The sequence below is a fragment of the Syngnathus leptorhynchus genome, chromosome 1 (assembly GCF_054491065.1).
Source record: "Syngnathus leptorhynchus isolate UIUO chromosome 1, UIUO_Slep, whole genome shotgun sequence".
NCBI lineage: Eukaryota > Metazoa > Chordata > Actinopteri > Syngnathiformes > Syngnathidae > Syngnathus > Syngnathus leptorhynchus.
In genome coordinates this window covers 23,894,112-23,908,528 of record NC_141195.1, presented here as the reverse complement: position 1 = coordinate 23,908,528, position 14,417 = coordinate 23,894,112, and the positions used below count along the sequence as shown (strand labels likewise).

The 14,417-nt window shown below is 38.5% G+C and overlaps 3 protein-coding genes across 7 annotated transcripts in view; 1 reads left to right on the top strand and 2 right to left on the bottom strand.

Moving 5' to 3' along the window:
* LOC147062862 (snaclec alboaggregin-A subunit beta'-like) overlaps positions 1 to 14,417 on the top strand; it is a 30,277-nt gene that overhangs the window by 5,142 nt on the left and 10,718 nt on the right. For all 4 annotated transcript variants that reach the window (XM_085908567.1, XM_085908542.1, XM_085908559.1 and 1 more), the window contains one exon: positions 4,247 to 4,345. The gene's annotated coding sequence lies outside the window, so the exon portion shown is untranslated. The remainder of the gene's footprint in view (positions 1 to 4,246; positions 4,346 to 14,417) is intronic.
* On the bottom strand, positions 5,627 to 8,462 carry LOC147062865 (galactose-specific lectin nattectin-like). Of its 2 annotated transcripts, none has more exons than XM_085908593.1 (7): positions 8,091 to 8,462; positions 6,724 to 6,780; positions 6,625 to 6,646; positions 6,458 to 6,543; positions 6,241 to 6,375; positions 6,046 to 6,157; positions 5,627 to 5,853 (listed from the first exon to the last, which is right to left on the bottom strand). In XM_085908593.1, the coding sequence occupies exons 2-7, from the start codon at positions 6,778 to 6,780 to the stop codon at positions 5,771 to 5,773; spliced, it is 495 nt and encodes a 164-aa protein (XP_085764719.1). In that variant the 5' UTR covers positions 8,091 to 8,462; the 3' UTR covers positions 5,627 to 5,770. The 2 variants fall into 2 exon arrangements, with proteins under 2 accessions (XP_085764719.1, XP_085764727.1); XM_085908601.1 differs by lacking the exon at positions 8,091 to 8,462 and adding an exon at positions 6,888 to 7,010.
* LOC147062864 (galactose-specific lectin nattectin-like) lies at positions 10,820 to 12,208 on the bottom strand. The gene is made up of 7 exons (XM_085908612.1): positions 12,135 to 12,208; positions 11,951 to 12,013; positions 11,833 to 11,851; positions 11,661 to 11,743; positions 11,441 to 11,575; positions 11,191 to 11,302; positions 10,820 to 11,107 (listed from the first exon to the last, which is right to left on the bottom strand). Exons 2-7 carry the CDS (start codon positions 12,011 to 12,013, stop codon positions 11,028 to 11,030), a joined length of 492 nt encoding a protein of 163 aa, XP_085764738.1. The 5' UTR covers positions 12,135 to 12,208; the 3' UTR covers positions 10,820 to 11,027.

Genomic DNA, 14,417 nt, shown 5'->3' with positions numbered 1-14,417 from the left:
CTGTCGTGACGCAAAAGACCTCTAATTAGCCCCTATAAGTACAGTATGTCTTAACAGCACTGTCAAGGTGTTTTTCAAACAATGTGTCAGATAACGTTCAGTCCGTATTAACGTGTTGTCTTCAAAACCCAAATTAAAGATGTCACAAGACAGTCAACACCTCCTGATCATAATAATAATAATAATAATACATTTTATTTGTATGGGGCCTTTCACGGCACTCAAGGTCGCCGAACACACATAAAATCGACACAATTAAAAGAAGAGAAGTCTAAAAGCAAAGAGACCTATTGAGCAGAGCAAATAAACTTAGACAAATGCCTGCCTAAACAGGTGGGTTTTGAGGTGAGATTTAAAAAGTTCGATGGAGTCAATGTTTCTGATGTCCGGGGGGAGGGAATTCCAGAGGCGAGGGGCAGAGCAACTGAAGGCTCTGGCCCCCATAGTTGACAGATGAAATGAGGGGACAGTGAGGGTGATACTGGAGGCAGACCTGAGAGACCGGGTAGGACTGTGTACATGAAGGAGGTCAGACAGGTATGGAGGAGCAAGGTTATGGATGGCCTTGAATGTGTGAAGGAGAATTTTATAATCAATGCGCTGTTTTATGGGGAGCTAGTGCAGTTGGTGTAGAACGGGAGTGATATGATGGTAGACAGTGGTTCCAGTGACAATGCGAGCAGTAGCATTCTGGACCAGTTGGAATTTATGGAGGAGTTTTTGAGGGAGACCAAAAAGGATGGAGTTGCAGTAATCTAAGCGAGAGGTGACAAGTGAGTGGACTAAGATAGCAGCGCTGGATGGGGTGAGTGATGAGCGGAGGCGATTAATGTTACGGAGGTGAAAATAAGCGGAATGGATAGTGTTGTTTATGTGGGTGCTGAATGATAGGTTGCAATCAAGGACAACACCCAGACTCTTTGTCTGAGGGGAAGGGGAAACCGAGGCGGTGTCAATGGTGAGAGTAAAACGGGGTTGTTTATTGAGAGAAGCTTTGGAACCTATAAGGATTACCTCAGTTTTGTCGCTGTTTAGTTTAAGGAAGTTTGAGGTGAACCAGGATTTTATTTCTTGAAGGCACGCACTGAGAGAGGAGGTTGTGAGGCTGAAAGGGGGTTTTGAAGAGATATAGAGCTGGGTGTCGTCCGCGTAACAGTGAAAATTAATGTTATGTTTACGGAAAATCTGACCAAGTGGGAGGAGATAAATGATAAATAGGAGGGGACCAAGGACAGAACCCTGGGGAACACCAGAGGACACGGGGGAGGGGTGAGATGTGAAAGATTTTAACTGGATAAATTGAGAACGGCCAGAAAGATAAGAGTGAAACCAGTGCAGGGGTGTGTCAACCAGTCCAATAGCGGCTAGTCTTTCTAAGAGGATGGAGTGAGAGATAGTGTCGAAAGCTGCACTTAAATCAAGAAGAATGAGTATGGATATGAGACCAGAGTCGGCTGCAATCAGGAGATCATTAGTGATTTTAATAAGGACTGTTTCTGTACTGTGTCGAGGGCAAAAACCAGACTGGAACTGTTCGTATAGATTATTATTAGTGAGGTGGGTGTGAATCTGAGATGCAACCACTTTTTCGAGAATTTTGGAGAGAAATGGCAGGTTGGAGATGGGACGGAAGTTACTGAGAATATTGGGATCTAAACCTGGTTTTTTAATAATCGGGGTAACTGTAGCAGATTTGAGAGATAGAGGGACAGAACCAGAGGTGAGGGAAGAATTGATAATAGCAGTAATCAAGGGGAGCAGAGAGGGGCGGGAGGCTAAAACCAGAGGAGTAGGCAGAGGGTCAAGTTGACATGTAGATGGCTTTAAATTTCGAATGAGTTTGGATAGATCAGCAGCAGAGGGAAATTGGAAGCAGGAAAGAGAAGTGGGGGTGGGATGAGGAAGGAAAAAAGATGAATAGCTAGACATGTGAGAGGTCAGTTGTTGGTGGATAGCGGCTATTTTATTGTCAAAGAAGGACATCAGGGTGTTACAGTGACCGGTAGAATAGGTGTGGGGGGAGGGAGTCACGTGGGCGGGTTGAATTATTATTAATAATTATTATTATTATTATTATGATCATCTCGACAAGACTAGATTGGTTTACACCTCTCACCTTATCCAGAGTTCAAAACGCAAAAAGCAGACGTCTCCAATTTTTTTCTTCTTCTGTGAATTAAGTGTATTTACTTATTTGGGAGTCCAGGTTGAAGATATTTTTATTTTGGGGTCTGTAGTATATTTTCTTTCCGTTCCAGCAACCCTTCCGGATCGGCCACCAGGCAAGGCTGGATGGATGGTGATAGAAAAAAAACCTCTCTGACAACCATTTTGGTTCGATTAAAAATTAGATTTTCTTCACATGCTCAAAGAAGTCCCCTTCCAAAAATGACGTCTTGTTGCTGCTCCCTTCTCCCATGTTTGTCTTTTTTATTCAAGACTTCCAATTGGGACCTCTGAGTGTCAGGGCCTTCATCAAGAACGATCGATAGACAACTACCACCTAGTCTCTCGTCGATATTCGAGTGATGACGTTTCGCTTTCAATTAAGATACCGCATCGCAACGATCAATAGACAGTTACGACCAGGTTTCTCGTCGGTATTCGAGTGACGACGGTTCGCTTTCAAGTGCTGAGGATTTCCTCCCTTCTGTTGTCGCCGTGCAAACCACTTCTGACGATTGTTTGGAATGTGTAATATCCAACCTGTCCATCATTCACTCGGGCAGAATGTCGATCGCTTTTCATTACTCTTCATCGTCAATTCTCGGAGCTGCAGCCAGAATGTCGGCATAGACTATTGTACGCAGGATCAGTCACGTGACGTCTGGGATTTGCTTAGTGGCGTGTAGAATACAACCATTTTGTTTTGAAAGAAGAAGGGGGCGTTGAATTCTAAACACAGTTTTTCCCGTAGACTATGACAAAAATATGTGTTAGGAACATTTATCATAAAGTTTTGACTTAAGGATCGATAGATGATTTGCCACTTGAGTGGCAAAACATTTTGACTGCCACCCCATAAAGCCGCCTCTGGTTTCAGTGAACACTTTTTTTTTTTTTATAAGGTTTTACTTTTTCTTATGATGTATGTTAGTCATGTTGTCTTTGTTGGTCCAATTAGCATTGGTACTAATTTATTTAATGGTGATTGAAATTGACAATTTGTTAGGAGAGCCAAGAATGTGGTGATGTTGGATTGCATCAAACGGTAATCACTCTTCATCCTCTCTTAATTGTGTCACAGAATGTTGAATCAGTTATGTCTCCTAACACGACAGACAAGTTGAATGCGTGTAAAATCAGCACATTCCTTACCAGACCAAAAAAAAAAAAAACATTTGTTCAATTAACTTGCTAAGATAAGATCCATCATCCATTTTCAATCTCACGTATCCCGTTTTGGCTGCCCGAAAGTAGACTCAAACCTGAACTGGTCGCCAGCAATCAATCACACGATCATAATTGTTGCACGCACATTCTCAAGAGTTAATGCGTGGGAACTGAAATAACATGGGCTGTGCGGAAGTCAGGTAAACCAGAGATGGACAGCTCGCTCTCTGAGTGGCTTCTTGAGCAATACCCCTCACCCCTATTTTCTGAGTCAATAAAAAGATTTCCCAGGAAATAAATAGAAATTATTTGGCGCTTTATCCACATCACACGCTACTCAAAATATTTTTAAAAAGACAGTCATGCAATTCATTCATTTGAAAATATTGTTTGACCCTTAGTTGCATAAGTGGGACAAAAGTGACCCGGTGAGGTTGCTTATTATTATGTTTTTTAATATCTTTATAACAAAAAGTTATCTTTTCATATTCCAGGTATTTCTCAAAAATCTTTTTGGACATAATAGCATTTAAAATTTTAACTTACCTTTAATATTTATACCAATAATACATTTTAAGAAATCGTAGTTTTTGTATTACGACCCCAAACTTCCATAAATGGGTCAACAATGACCCACATGCATTTTCTATAAAAACCCTAACAGTAGTTTGAAACCCTCGTTTAAAACCCTAGTTTGAAACTCCAACACTAGGTTTGAAACCCTAACCCTAGTTTGAAACCTTAATCCTAGTTCGAAACCCTAACCCTAGTTTGAAACCCTGACCCTAGTTTTAACTCTTAGATACATATGTGGGTAAAAAAAAATCCAGTGAGGTGTTTTTTGTTATTGTTTTTTTTGTGTTTGTTTTTAAATATCGTCATAATAAAATGATGTTATCTTTTCGTATTCCAGGTATCTCTCGAAAAACATGTTTTTGACACTCACACAATGGATTCAAGATTCAAGAAGAAGAATGTTGACAATGTTCCCGTTTTTCTATGACTGTTTTCGGTAAGTCTTTTTCAAATAAGTTAGAAAGTTCAAAATAAAGTTATTTCAAGCATATATAACATAACAGTCATAATACCTAAGATCATAGACGTGAACACTGAGAAGTGTATTATGAAAAATGAAATACACTACATTAACCCTTTGTATTCCAGCGTCGAAAATACTCGTCATCCGTGGACGAGTATTCTCGTCAACTTATCTTTATTAATGGGTAGATACGACTCCCGGCCACCTGCCCACTTTAAAACAAGTCTATAGACACTTGTAGTGGTTAACTCCGAACACTTGATGGCAGAGTTGCTCTTGTTGGCTCAAAGCGAGGTGATGTAAACTGTAAACCCAACCCAAACGGGAGAACGATGGAGAATGTAGTTTTGGAGTTATGGAGGAAGTAGTGCGGTAGTGAGAGAAAATGGTGAAACGGAAGCGATCGGCTTTCAGGTGGATTCCAATGGAGCAAACTATTGCGCTTCGTGAGTGCTGTAAAAATCGATGGCGCAAATTTAGAGGAGATGACTGTGAGTACGCGACAGAGATTGCTCATATTTAAAACTACACGACACCATCAGTGGCTGTTAAAAAAAAAAAAAAAAATCAAAGGATTAAAAAAAAAAAAGGAACATAAAGACTGATTCAATGATGCTAAATGTACATTGAAGGCATTTTTGGGATGGTGCTTTCAAATATTTGGCTTTTATCCACAACATTAATCAGTCAAATGAACATTTCAATCATCTTTGACAAACTTGTTTTGGAACAAAGAGAGCTGCTGTGAGTGAAACAAAAAAATACCTATAGATGTGTTGCTCTTCCTGTATGTTATTTGCATACATGTTATTTGCATACATGTTATTTGCATACATACAACGCTCTCAAGGCGGAATTTAGATTTTTTTTTCACCCTTGAGAAACAAACATCGATCTTGTGTGTGCTAAGTGCAGACCATGAATAAATATCTAAAAATAAAAAGATCATGTCAAACAGAGAAACAAACATAGAATTTATAGTATATATAATATACCAAATAAAAACATTAGAAAACGTCCTGACCAGCTAAAGTACACACCATAATTTAAAGATATTCTATATCATATCTTATATTTTATTAGATCTTATATTTCAAAACAATCTTTAAATTTACAATCAACACAGTCTATTTGCATTGTCGAAATAAAACAACAAAAGATAAAAATGGACTTTTGACTACCTTTCTATGATTAAATATTACATATTAAAATCGGTGTGAAGATTGGAGGGAAGGAATAACACTCAAGCATATGTTTATGCTCAGAAAATGGAATTTATTGAAGATCTGTGATATGCATCCAAATAAGTTTTATTGACAGCAATCATTAAAAAAATAAATGGCCAAAGTTGATTCAGAAAAGACATGATTCAAGATGATCTGATCCCAAGATGGCTGCTTAATGACATTTCTTTTTGTTCACGGGTCTGATGCAAACAAACGGGTTCAACTCCGTGCACTCGTCATCATCCCACAGAGAGTCTGCAAGAAAACACAAACGACGGTCAAGTATGCCACTTAAAAAAAAAAAAAAAAAAAAAGATATTTAATCAACCGTCTAGATTCACCGCTTGCAATATGCCACTTTCAAGCATGTGGTTAAAAAAACAAAACAAACAAATATTTGATCAACCACCCAGATTCACCGCTTACAATATTCTTAAGAATACAAACCAGTTTCTCCAATCTCGACACAGTTTTCATTTCCTCCCATGTTGTCGGGCTGGTCAACACCAAAATTTCTGAAACTAACAGTTTCGCCATCGGTCCAAACAAAGTCGTTCTCCTATAAGGCAAAGTCACATTTTAGTATCGAATCACAGTCGCTGATAAGCTAGGGTAACGCGATTCAATGAGAAGCTATCTCACCAGAATAGCATCATGGAGTCCAATCCAGGTGTCTACGACAGAGCCGGCCCCCTCTCGAATCAGCTCAACAACAACGGCGTGTTCCTTGAGGCTGTTGATGGAGACCAGATTCCCGCCGAGAACGTTGCAGACGCTCTGATAGGGGGTGAAAAAGTCTATTCAGCCCTTGCGCTTCGTTTTCATTTGATTTTATAATATATGTGAAAGTCTTACGTACCTCTGCATCAGGGAAGGCCCTGGGATCATGTTGATAGATGTAACAGTACGTGTCCAACTGAGTCCAGCCTTTGGGACAGTTACCGTCTACAACACAATTGTTTGATACATGATACGATTCAGTCGAAACGTTTCAAATGCGTGTCGGATTTAATCACGGCTACCAACCTTCTTTTTCGTGATCGTGCCTCTGTGAAGACGACAAAGAAGAAGAGCATAGTGTTCAATTTAGAAAGTACGATTAAATCATACCGTAGTTGGACTTACCGCTTGGGTCAGCGCAACGATCCCACAAAGAACGAACAACAGGTTAAAACGAGCCATCTGTGAGATAATAGAATGAGTCGTTATAAAAAAATGGGCTTGCATCTTACCTTATGAAAGGATTAAAAAATAAATTAAAAAAAACACGCAGGTGTAAAATTGCGTACCTTTTGGAGATGCGTGGATGCTGAGAATGACGACCGGTAAACGTTTTATAGGTTGGGTTAGAAGTTTGGAATGTTGTAGGCTATGTCATACGACATGTTCAACGAGTTTAGTATGTAGACGTATGCAGATGCACCCTAGATGGAGGAAATTATAGACTTGCGTTTCGTAATTGCTGTTCTGTTCCAGGTTACGGCAATCGAGAACCCATCCCAGTTGACATCTGACTTACTATAACACCGTGGGACGGTGGGAAACGTAATTTCAATCTCTGTGTGCCTTAACATGTGAAGAAATTGACAATGAAGCGGACTTTGACTTTGATAAAACAAAAAAAGTCAAGTCATTTCTATGCTTTATAAAACTAAGGATGTGCTGAACAACAAGTCATTGTATATTATTTATAGCTCGCTATTATTTCCATGTGATGTATGGTATTGTGTTTTCAGAAAAAGCATATAAAACACATTCTATTGTTCTATTATTATTTTTTTTACATATAAAGTTATATATATATATAAAAAATATTTATTTTAAAATTATTATTTTAATGTTAATATTGGGTTGGATTGACACGATTAGAATGTTGCAGCCGATGTCACACGACATTAATTGAATCCAGTAACATTCAGTAACATGTTTATATGCCTTCTCCAAATTCACACAGTTAATGATAAAAAAAAAACACTCTTCTGCCATGAGGACAATTAGTTCTGGATTTAAGTGAGTCATTGGCTATGAATGCATTGATGTAATTATGGAGTAAGGTTTGTCTGTGGTTGCAAAGCAAAGGTAAGCAGGTCTATCAAGATACCATTGATTCGTTGTACCCACTCACCTTTCATACCCTATTGAGACTCACCCTTACATGAACTGAAACCACAAATCAGAAGAAAACCTAATCCACTAAAAAACTTAGTACTCTCCAAAGTATTGAACCTAATCTTGCCTGTGCCAGATAGAAACCTAGCGTACATATTTATTCGATTTTTTTTTTTTTTAGGGTCTTTGTTGTGGCCCATGTCCTTTGTGATCTCAAATCTGAGGACATGGCATTCGTGGTTATTTTTGTTTTATGTTCTCACCAGTCGCGGTTTTAAAAAGTAGTTTTATTATTTGAATCAGCTACATGTTTCATGATGATTCAAAGATAATGTGGATTTTGTTTTTCCTATCCCATCTAGTGGTGAACTGAAATGACCTACCTTTTTAGAATTTTGAGGCAGGTACACCGGGGACGGCCCTCAGATTTGTATTCCTCTTCTGGGGCTCGGAAAGAGGGGGCGGGGCGAGAGTAATAAATATGTGGCTTTAGAAAATAATTGATAAGTTTATGTTAGAATATCAAATAAAACACTGGAGGGTCTTAGCGCCGGGTAAACCCATTTTACAGGGGATTTCTGCCTCTAATTTGACATTATGAGCCCCTTCCCACAGCCAAGTGATGCAACTTTAAACCCTTGTTGCTGTCGTGCAAAAAAAAAAAAAAGGTTGGCGGCCATGATGGCGCTTGCTGCTTCTTCTATTCTTTGTCTTGTTCTTCAGTGGTGTCGTTCTCTTCTCTCTTCTATTGCAGTCCAGAAGCACATTTTTAATCTCTCACTGATTGCCAACAAATGAGTCAAGAGACACAAAGAACAATATTACAACAAAAACATCAACCCACCCCCAACTCAATGTCACATCGAATTATAAAGTAAACTGTACAGTCACATTTTAGTAAGCGTGGAGTACACGATAGGAATTAATACTTGTGGGTTTAAATCATGTTGTCTGAGTAAATTGACATAAGTTTGAATATTTGCTGTAAATATTCAACAGGTGTTAACTTCTGGGTGGCGCTAGAGGACACCTACCCATCATTTCTTAAATCTGTGATGATAAAAATATAACTACGCTTCCTTCCTTTCATTGGCTGACAAGATTGAATCTGAAGGATATATTCCTTTTCTATGTCAATAAGAACTTTTGGATCGGTCATTTCTTTTATTATTATTATTATTTTTTTACCAGAATAGAATCAAAGAGTCCAATCCAGGTGTCTAAGACAGCGAGCCATCCTCCTCGTGAATCACTTTAACAACAGGTGCTTGTTCCTTGAGGTTACTGGTCGAGACCAGATTACCGCCGAGAAGGTTGCAGATGTTCTGAAGGGAAATAATAAAGAGAAGCAAATGAGCAGCTCTTCAACGGTTGCACTCGGTTTATTAGCTGACAAATGTTGACGCTAACAGACATTCAGTCATCCATACATCTGGTCAAGTCCTGGCATCATTTTGGAAGATGTAACAGTTCTTGTCCAACTGAGTCCCCCCCCCCCCCCCCCCCCCTTACTCCTTGAAGAGGACGATCACAATGTTCAATTCAGAGAGTAAACTGAAATATTTATGAAGAGTTGCGTCGTCAAAAATCCGGTTTAAAACTGGCAATGTTTCCGAATTGAAAAATGTTGGCAGAGGAAAGAAAAAAGCAGACTGAAAATTTGGAGTCATCTCACCTTTGCGGTCTCTGCGCTTAGGAAGATGAAAGGCACTGCGGGTTATATACCGCGGGTTGGGTTGACACTTGGAATGTTGCGTTCCATGTCACATGACATTGACCGGCTCCAGTAACATTCAGTCGTCGCATGTTTATGCCTTTTCCAAATTCACACAATTCATGATTAAAAACACTCTTCTGCCATTGGGGAAGTTGGTCCTGAATTAAAGTCATAAGAGTCATTGGCTATGAATACATTGATTTAATTATGTAGTCAGACTTGTCTGTATGGTTGCAAAGAAAAGGTAAGCGGGTCTATCGATCCACCGGAAAAAAAAAAAAAAACTAATCCACTCAAAAACATAACTTTGTTTAATGAACCACTGTCCAAATTCTTGAACCTAATCTCGTCCGAACCTGATTTAAACCTCCCGTACATGTTTATTTCATTTATGTTTTCGTGTCTTTGTTGTGGCCCATGTCCTTTGTGATCTCAAGTTTGAGGACATGACATGAGTGGTTGTTTTGGTTTTATACTCACGGGTTTAAAAAGTGCTTTTATTGTTTGAAACGTCTTACAATGAATGATTGGTGTTGAAATGTAACAACAGTTGTCTGTGATGTTATGTTAAACATGTCATGTTCGCAAATGCTAACAGTCATGAAAGGCTGACCTACGTTGTGGCCAAAATTATTCATGTTAAATCCTCTGTGATCCTTCTTTGTTCTTTGTTGCTTGGTTGGTTGGTTTAATTTTTTTTTTTTCGTACAGTCAGTTCGTTAAAAACAAAGGTGTTGCTTGCAGCGAGCCTTTTTTTTTTTTTTTAATTATATTAATGGCTACAAGTGGATAGACAAGTTTTTGTAACTTTTCGCATCTAATTGTTCCGCCCGTCACAAATACATTGCTGTCATAGATGGACTTGATTAACTTGTAAGTCAGTGGAAAATTAGCTTTGAGTCATAATTTGGGTGTGCCATTGATTACTATTTTTGATTACTATTATATATGCATTTTGAACAACCCGACTTCTATCATGACTATTCAACAAATAAATTCATAAATTATGATGTATCGTTTAAGATGGGTGTAAAATACAAAATGAATACAAACACAACACTTAACATGTTGGTGCATCAGTTGGGATGTGTATAAAAATACAAATGTATAAACAATAATGTTCTCATCTTAATTTACTCCCCACTAGATTTAACTCGGTGAGTAATTTTATTGTAGGGATAATTGCAAGAGGCCATGACATTCTAGTTTATTGTTAACCCGCCCCCTTCCCCAATCTAATGGCATTTAATTTACTATTATGTTCCCTGAAGATGATGTGTCACTTGAACAGTAACCTGTCAAACACAAACGTCGTACAATTGTGCAGTTGGAGCTGCATTATAAATACCAAGTTGGAAGATGTTGAAGAAAGAAAAAAAACCCAACACAAACACATTTCCTATGCAGAGACAGGTTCTTTCATTTATTAGTGATAAGTCACAAGGTTTTTCTGGACTAACCACAACCAATCACAAATCAACAATGCAGGTGAAGCCAAAAAAAAAAAAAAAAAGGTGAAGAGACCTGAAAATAAGACCCTGAAGTATTTTGTTCTCATCCAGAAGGTGGGAAAGGCATTGTGTTAGAAGATATGATGGACTAGTTAGTGTGTCTTGACAAGGACTTTTTTGGCACAAATATATGGACTGAGATCAAGACAGTTGTCATCATGCCAACGCTCGTCTGTAAAAAAAAATCATCACATTAAAGCTCCCAAAATGAAATTGGGTTTCAACATCTACAAAGAAAAGAAATTGAGTTTTTACTTGCGCTATCGATGTCCACACAGTCCTCAGGTGGGACACTTTCATCTGGCTGAGACACGTCAAAGTCATTGAAATCATCAGGGTAGCCATCAGTCCAAATGAAGTCACCCTCCTGCAAGACAAAAATCCAATTTAGATTTCATTATATTTAGGCTAGTGACAAAAGTGAGTCCGAGGGACCCTTTCGCATTCGATGGATCAAAATATTGCGACTCAACATGATTCAATCCAAACCTTTGTACAGCCTTACCGTGATTGTATCATGGTAGCCAATCCAAGTGTCTTCAAATGTACCAGCAGCATCCCGGATTATTTCAATGATCACTTGGTTTTCCAGAGCACTGTGGATGGAAGCCAGATTCCCACCAAGAATGTTGCAGACGCTCTAATGAGGGGGGGGGGGTTAAACGTTCAATCAACAAATCCCGCCTTGAACAACGTTGCAACTACTGTGTGAAAGTCGTCCGAACCTCGGCATCCGCAAAGGTTCTTCCATCGTATTGGTAGATGAAACAGCGGTCATTCAACCGAGTCCAGCCTTTTGGGCAATACCCTGCAAAACAATTGGAGCCATTTTAGGCGACAACTCAATCTGAGGAAGGAAAGGCAAGGAAGGAATCCAAACGTGATGTCTCCACTAACCTTTCTTTGTCTGACATGACTGTGAAGAAGAAAAGCAAGATGGAAAATCAATGACGGTGATCAACAGCAAATGTGTTCTTTAGTTTTTTTTTAGGAACTGGATAAAATTTGAACTCACGATGCCGCCGAACAGCCCACAGATCCCGCAAAGGAGGAGCAAGGAGCGAAGAGCAAATGCCATCTGCGCAATGACAGAAGAAGACAAGTTTGTTCATTTGTGCCTTTTGACCATCGCTGTTAGAAAATTCGCATACGTGGTGTTGAAAATGAGTACAAAACGAATTTAGTTGCGTGGAGTTTACCTTTGCTGTGGTGACGCTTGGTACGGAATGACAATAAGCAAGCTCTTTTTATACCTTGAGTTGACGCTGCACTGGAATGTTAACTACGGCAATTGTCTTGTCATGTGACACATCTGACTAGTTTTTTTGTTTTTTGGGGGGAGCCGCTCAGGTTACTTGCGTATGTAACATTTGGGGCTTTGTTATTAACAAACCAAACTAATATCTAACGATTTTTGCGGATTCTTACATTGAACAAATGATGTTATTGAATAAACTCAATTTTTTTTGTCAAGTTGTTGCACGAAATAAAATCCCAATTTTGTTTTTATTTTTAAGCAGACCTTACATCTGCTTCAAGAAACCTGTATCTGGAGCCAGATGATTTTATCATGTGCAACCACTTGACAAAATAAAATTGGGAAAATTCAACACCATTTTTTTTTTGTTCAGTTTATGATACGCATTTAGACACGTATTCCGAAACAAACGTCAAACGAGTTCAATCAAGGCGAATTTATTTGCATATGCATCCAAAAAGTCACGAAAGGCTTTTCGAGCCCAACGTTGACTCAGATTCATCACCTCGACTATTCTGACCTTGCAAAAGACGAATTCTTTCTTTTTTTAACTCATAAATTATTCTTATTATTTATATAAACGATGAGTTTATTGGGAAAAGAAATAAGCGAAAAAACTGACGTAGGATAAGAAGCAGGGTGGTGCACTTGCCTACAAGGAAATGTTCTTAATAGCTTAATAGCTTTTTTGAGTTATGCCAGCATTATTCATAAGTACAAAACACACCTTACACACCTGGCCAATTACATTTGGAAGGACTCTGGCTTTCTTAATTAAGGACACACCCATTCCAAGGTTGTTTGGCATGCCGCTACCCTAGTTGAATGAAACCATGATGACTTTTTCTCATGCCTGAATCCGCTTTGACGTCATTTCACAGGCATTTAAGTCGCACCGTCAAGAACAATTAAAGACTTCAAGAACGTACGCCATTTTCAAACATGTTTTGTCAGTTGATGGAAACAAATTAATTGTCTATTAGCAGGCCCGTAATGTGCCCATCCATTTTGGCGTGTCTGGTGAAAATACATATTTTGGGGGGATCCCAATTAAGCAGTGCGGCAATTTTAGAAAATGATCCAAAAAATGAAATGAGCTTCATGTTGATCAATGCGTAAGATTGAACAGAAAGTCAACAGGTTTTTTTGTTTTTTTTTGCTCATTCCTTTGAGTAAATTCCAGAGCTTGTTCGTTGACACTCCCAGGAAGTCATTTACTCAAATGAGCTGAACTCAGTAGCAGATTAACTTCCCCAACAACTCTGTATCATCATGACAGTTGACCTTGATAAAGCAAGATGTTAAAATGTGTTGCAATCATAAGTGACACTTTTGATTTGTTGGAATTTTAACTTCGGACGTGGATAAGATCAGGTCCGATTAGCGACAAATCCGCAAGCGATTACAAAGAGGCATCGACTTCTCTTTCAGTATCAATCCAAATTTGGCGGCACGTTGAGCTTCCGTCCGTGACAAAGCTTCGCAATTAAGCGTCACCCGCCGATCCCGTCTCGTGCATTTGCATTTGGGTGACTTGAATGCCTTTATGAAGTCAGAGAGAAATGCTCAAAGTAACATGCCTGACACTCCCACGTAAAGAAAATATTCTCTTTGCTTTTCTGTTAATTAGCCAGACGTAAGAGACAAAAACACACCTAATTATTCAGATGGGTGCTGCTTGATAATTATGGCGCACCCAGCAGCATGCATCAGCTGATTGCCTTGTATGCTGCTTATTCACCTTCTTGAAGCTGACAATAGTTATAACCTCCCACATTGCTGAGTCCTTAGAAAAAAAAAAGCAGTAACAGAGTTCACTGTCAATTTTTAACAGCCACATATCAATTGCAAAATTAAAATGTCAAAGGGACTGGGATGAATGTTTGTTCACTTCACAATGTTAGGTGGAATTGAGAGTCTGGGGTGGAAAAGGCCAAGCAGAAAGAATTGTTCTGTTTTCTATTCATTAACTTATTTTTAAGCATTGACATCTTCTAACGCTTCATCCCTATTCTGACTGTATGTGATGTGTCAATCATTAAGACAAAAAAAACTATTACAAAATGTATCTTATACATACAAAAATATGTATGTAAAATATATAAAATATCATACATATAGATATACAAAAATATAATTTTCATATAAGTATAAATTATTCACTATCATATATATAGATATACAAAAGTATAAATATCATATATGTATAAATTATTCACAAAAT

Bases quoted from the DNA above. Each gene is read 5' to 3' on its own strand.
- LOC147062865 (XM_085908593.1), bottom strand. From the start codon at position 6,780: ATGGCTCGTTTTAACCTGTTGTTCGTTCTTTGTGGGATCGTTGCGCTG. The intron at 6,544-6,624 runs GTTGGTAGCCGT...ATTGTGTTGTAG, and splicing joins GCACGATCACGAAAAAGAAG to ACGGTAACTGTCCCAAAGGC. The intron at 5,854-6,045 runs GTTTGTATTCTT...GTTTTCTTGCAG, and splicing joins TGTCGAGATTGGAGAAACTG to ACTCTCTGTGGGATGATGAC.
- LOC147062864 (XM_085908612.1), bottom strand. From the start codon at position 12,013: ATGGCATTTGCTCTTCGCTCCTTGCTCCTCCTTTGCGGGATCTGTGGG. The intron at 11,576-11,660 runs GTTCGGACGACT...CCCCCTCATTAG, and splicing joins GAACCTTTGCGGATGCCGAG to AGCGTCTGCAACATTCTTGG. The intron at 11,303-11,440 runs GTAAGGCTGTAC...TTTGTCTTGCAG, and splicing joins GCTACCATGATACAATCACG to GAGGGTGACTTCATTTGGAC.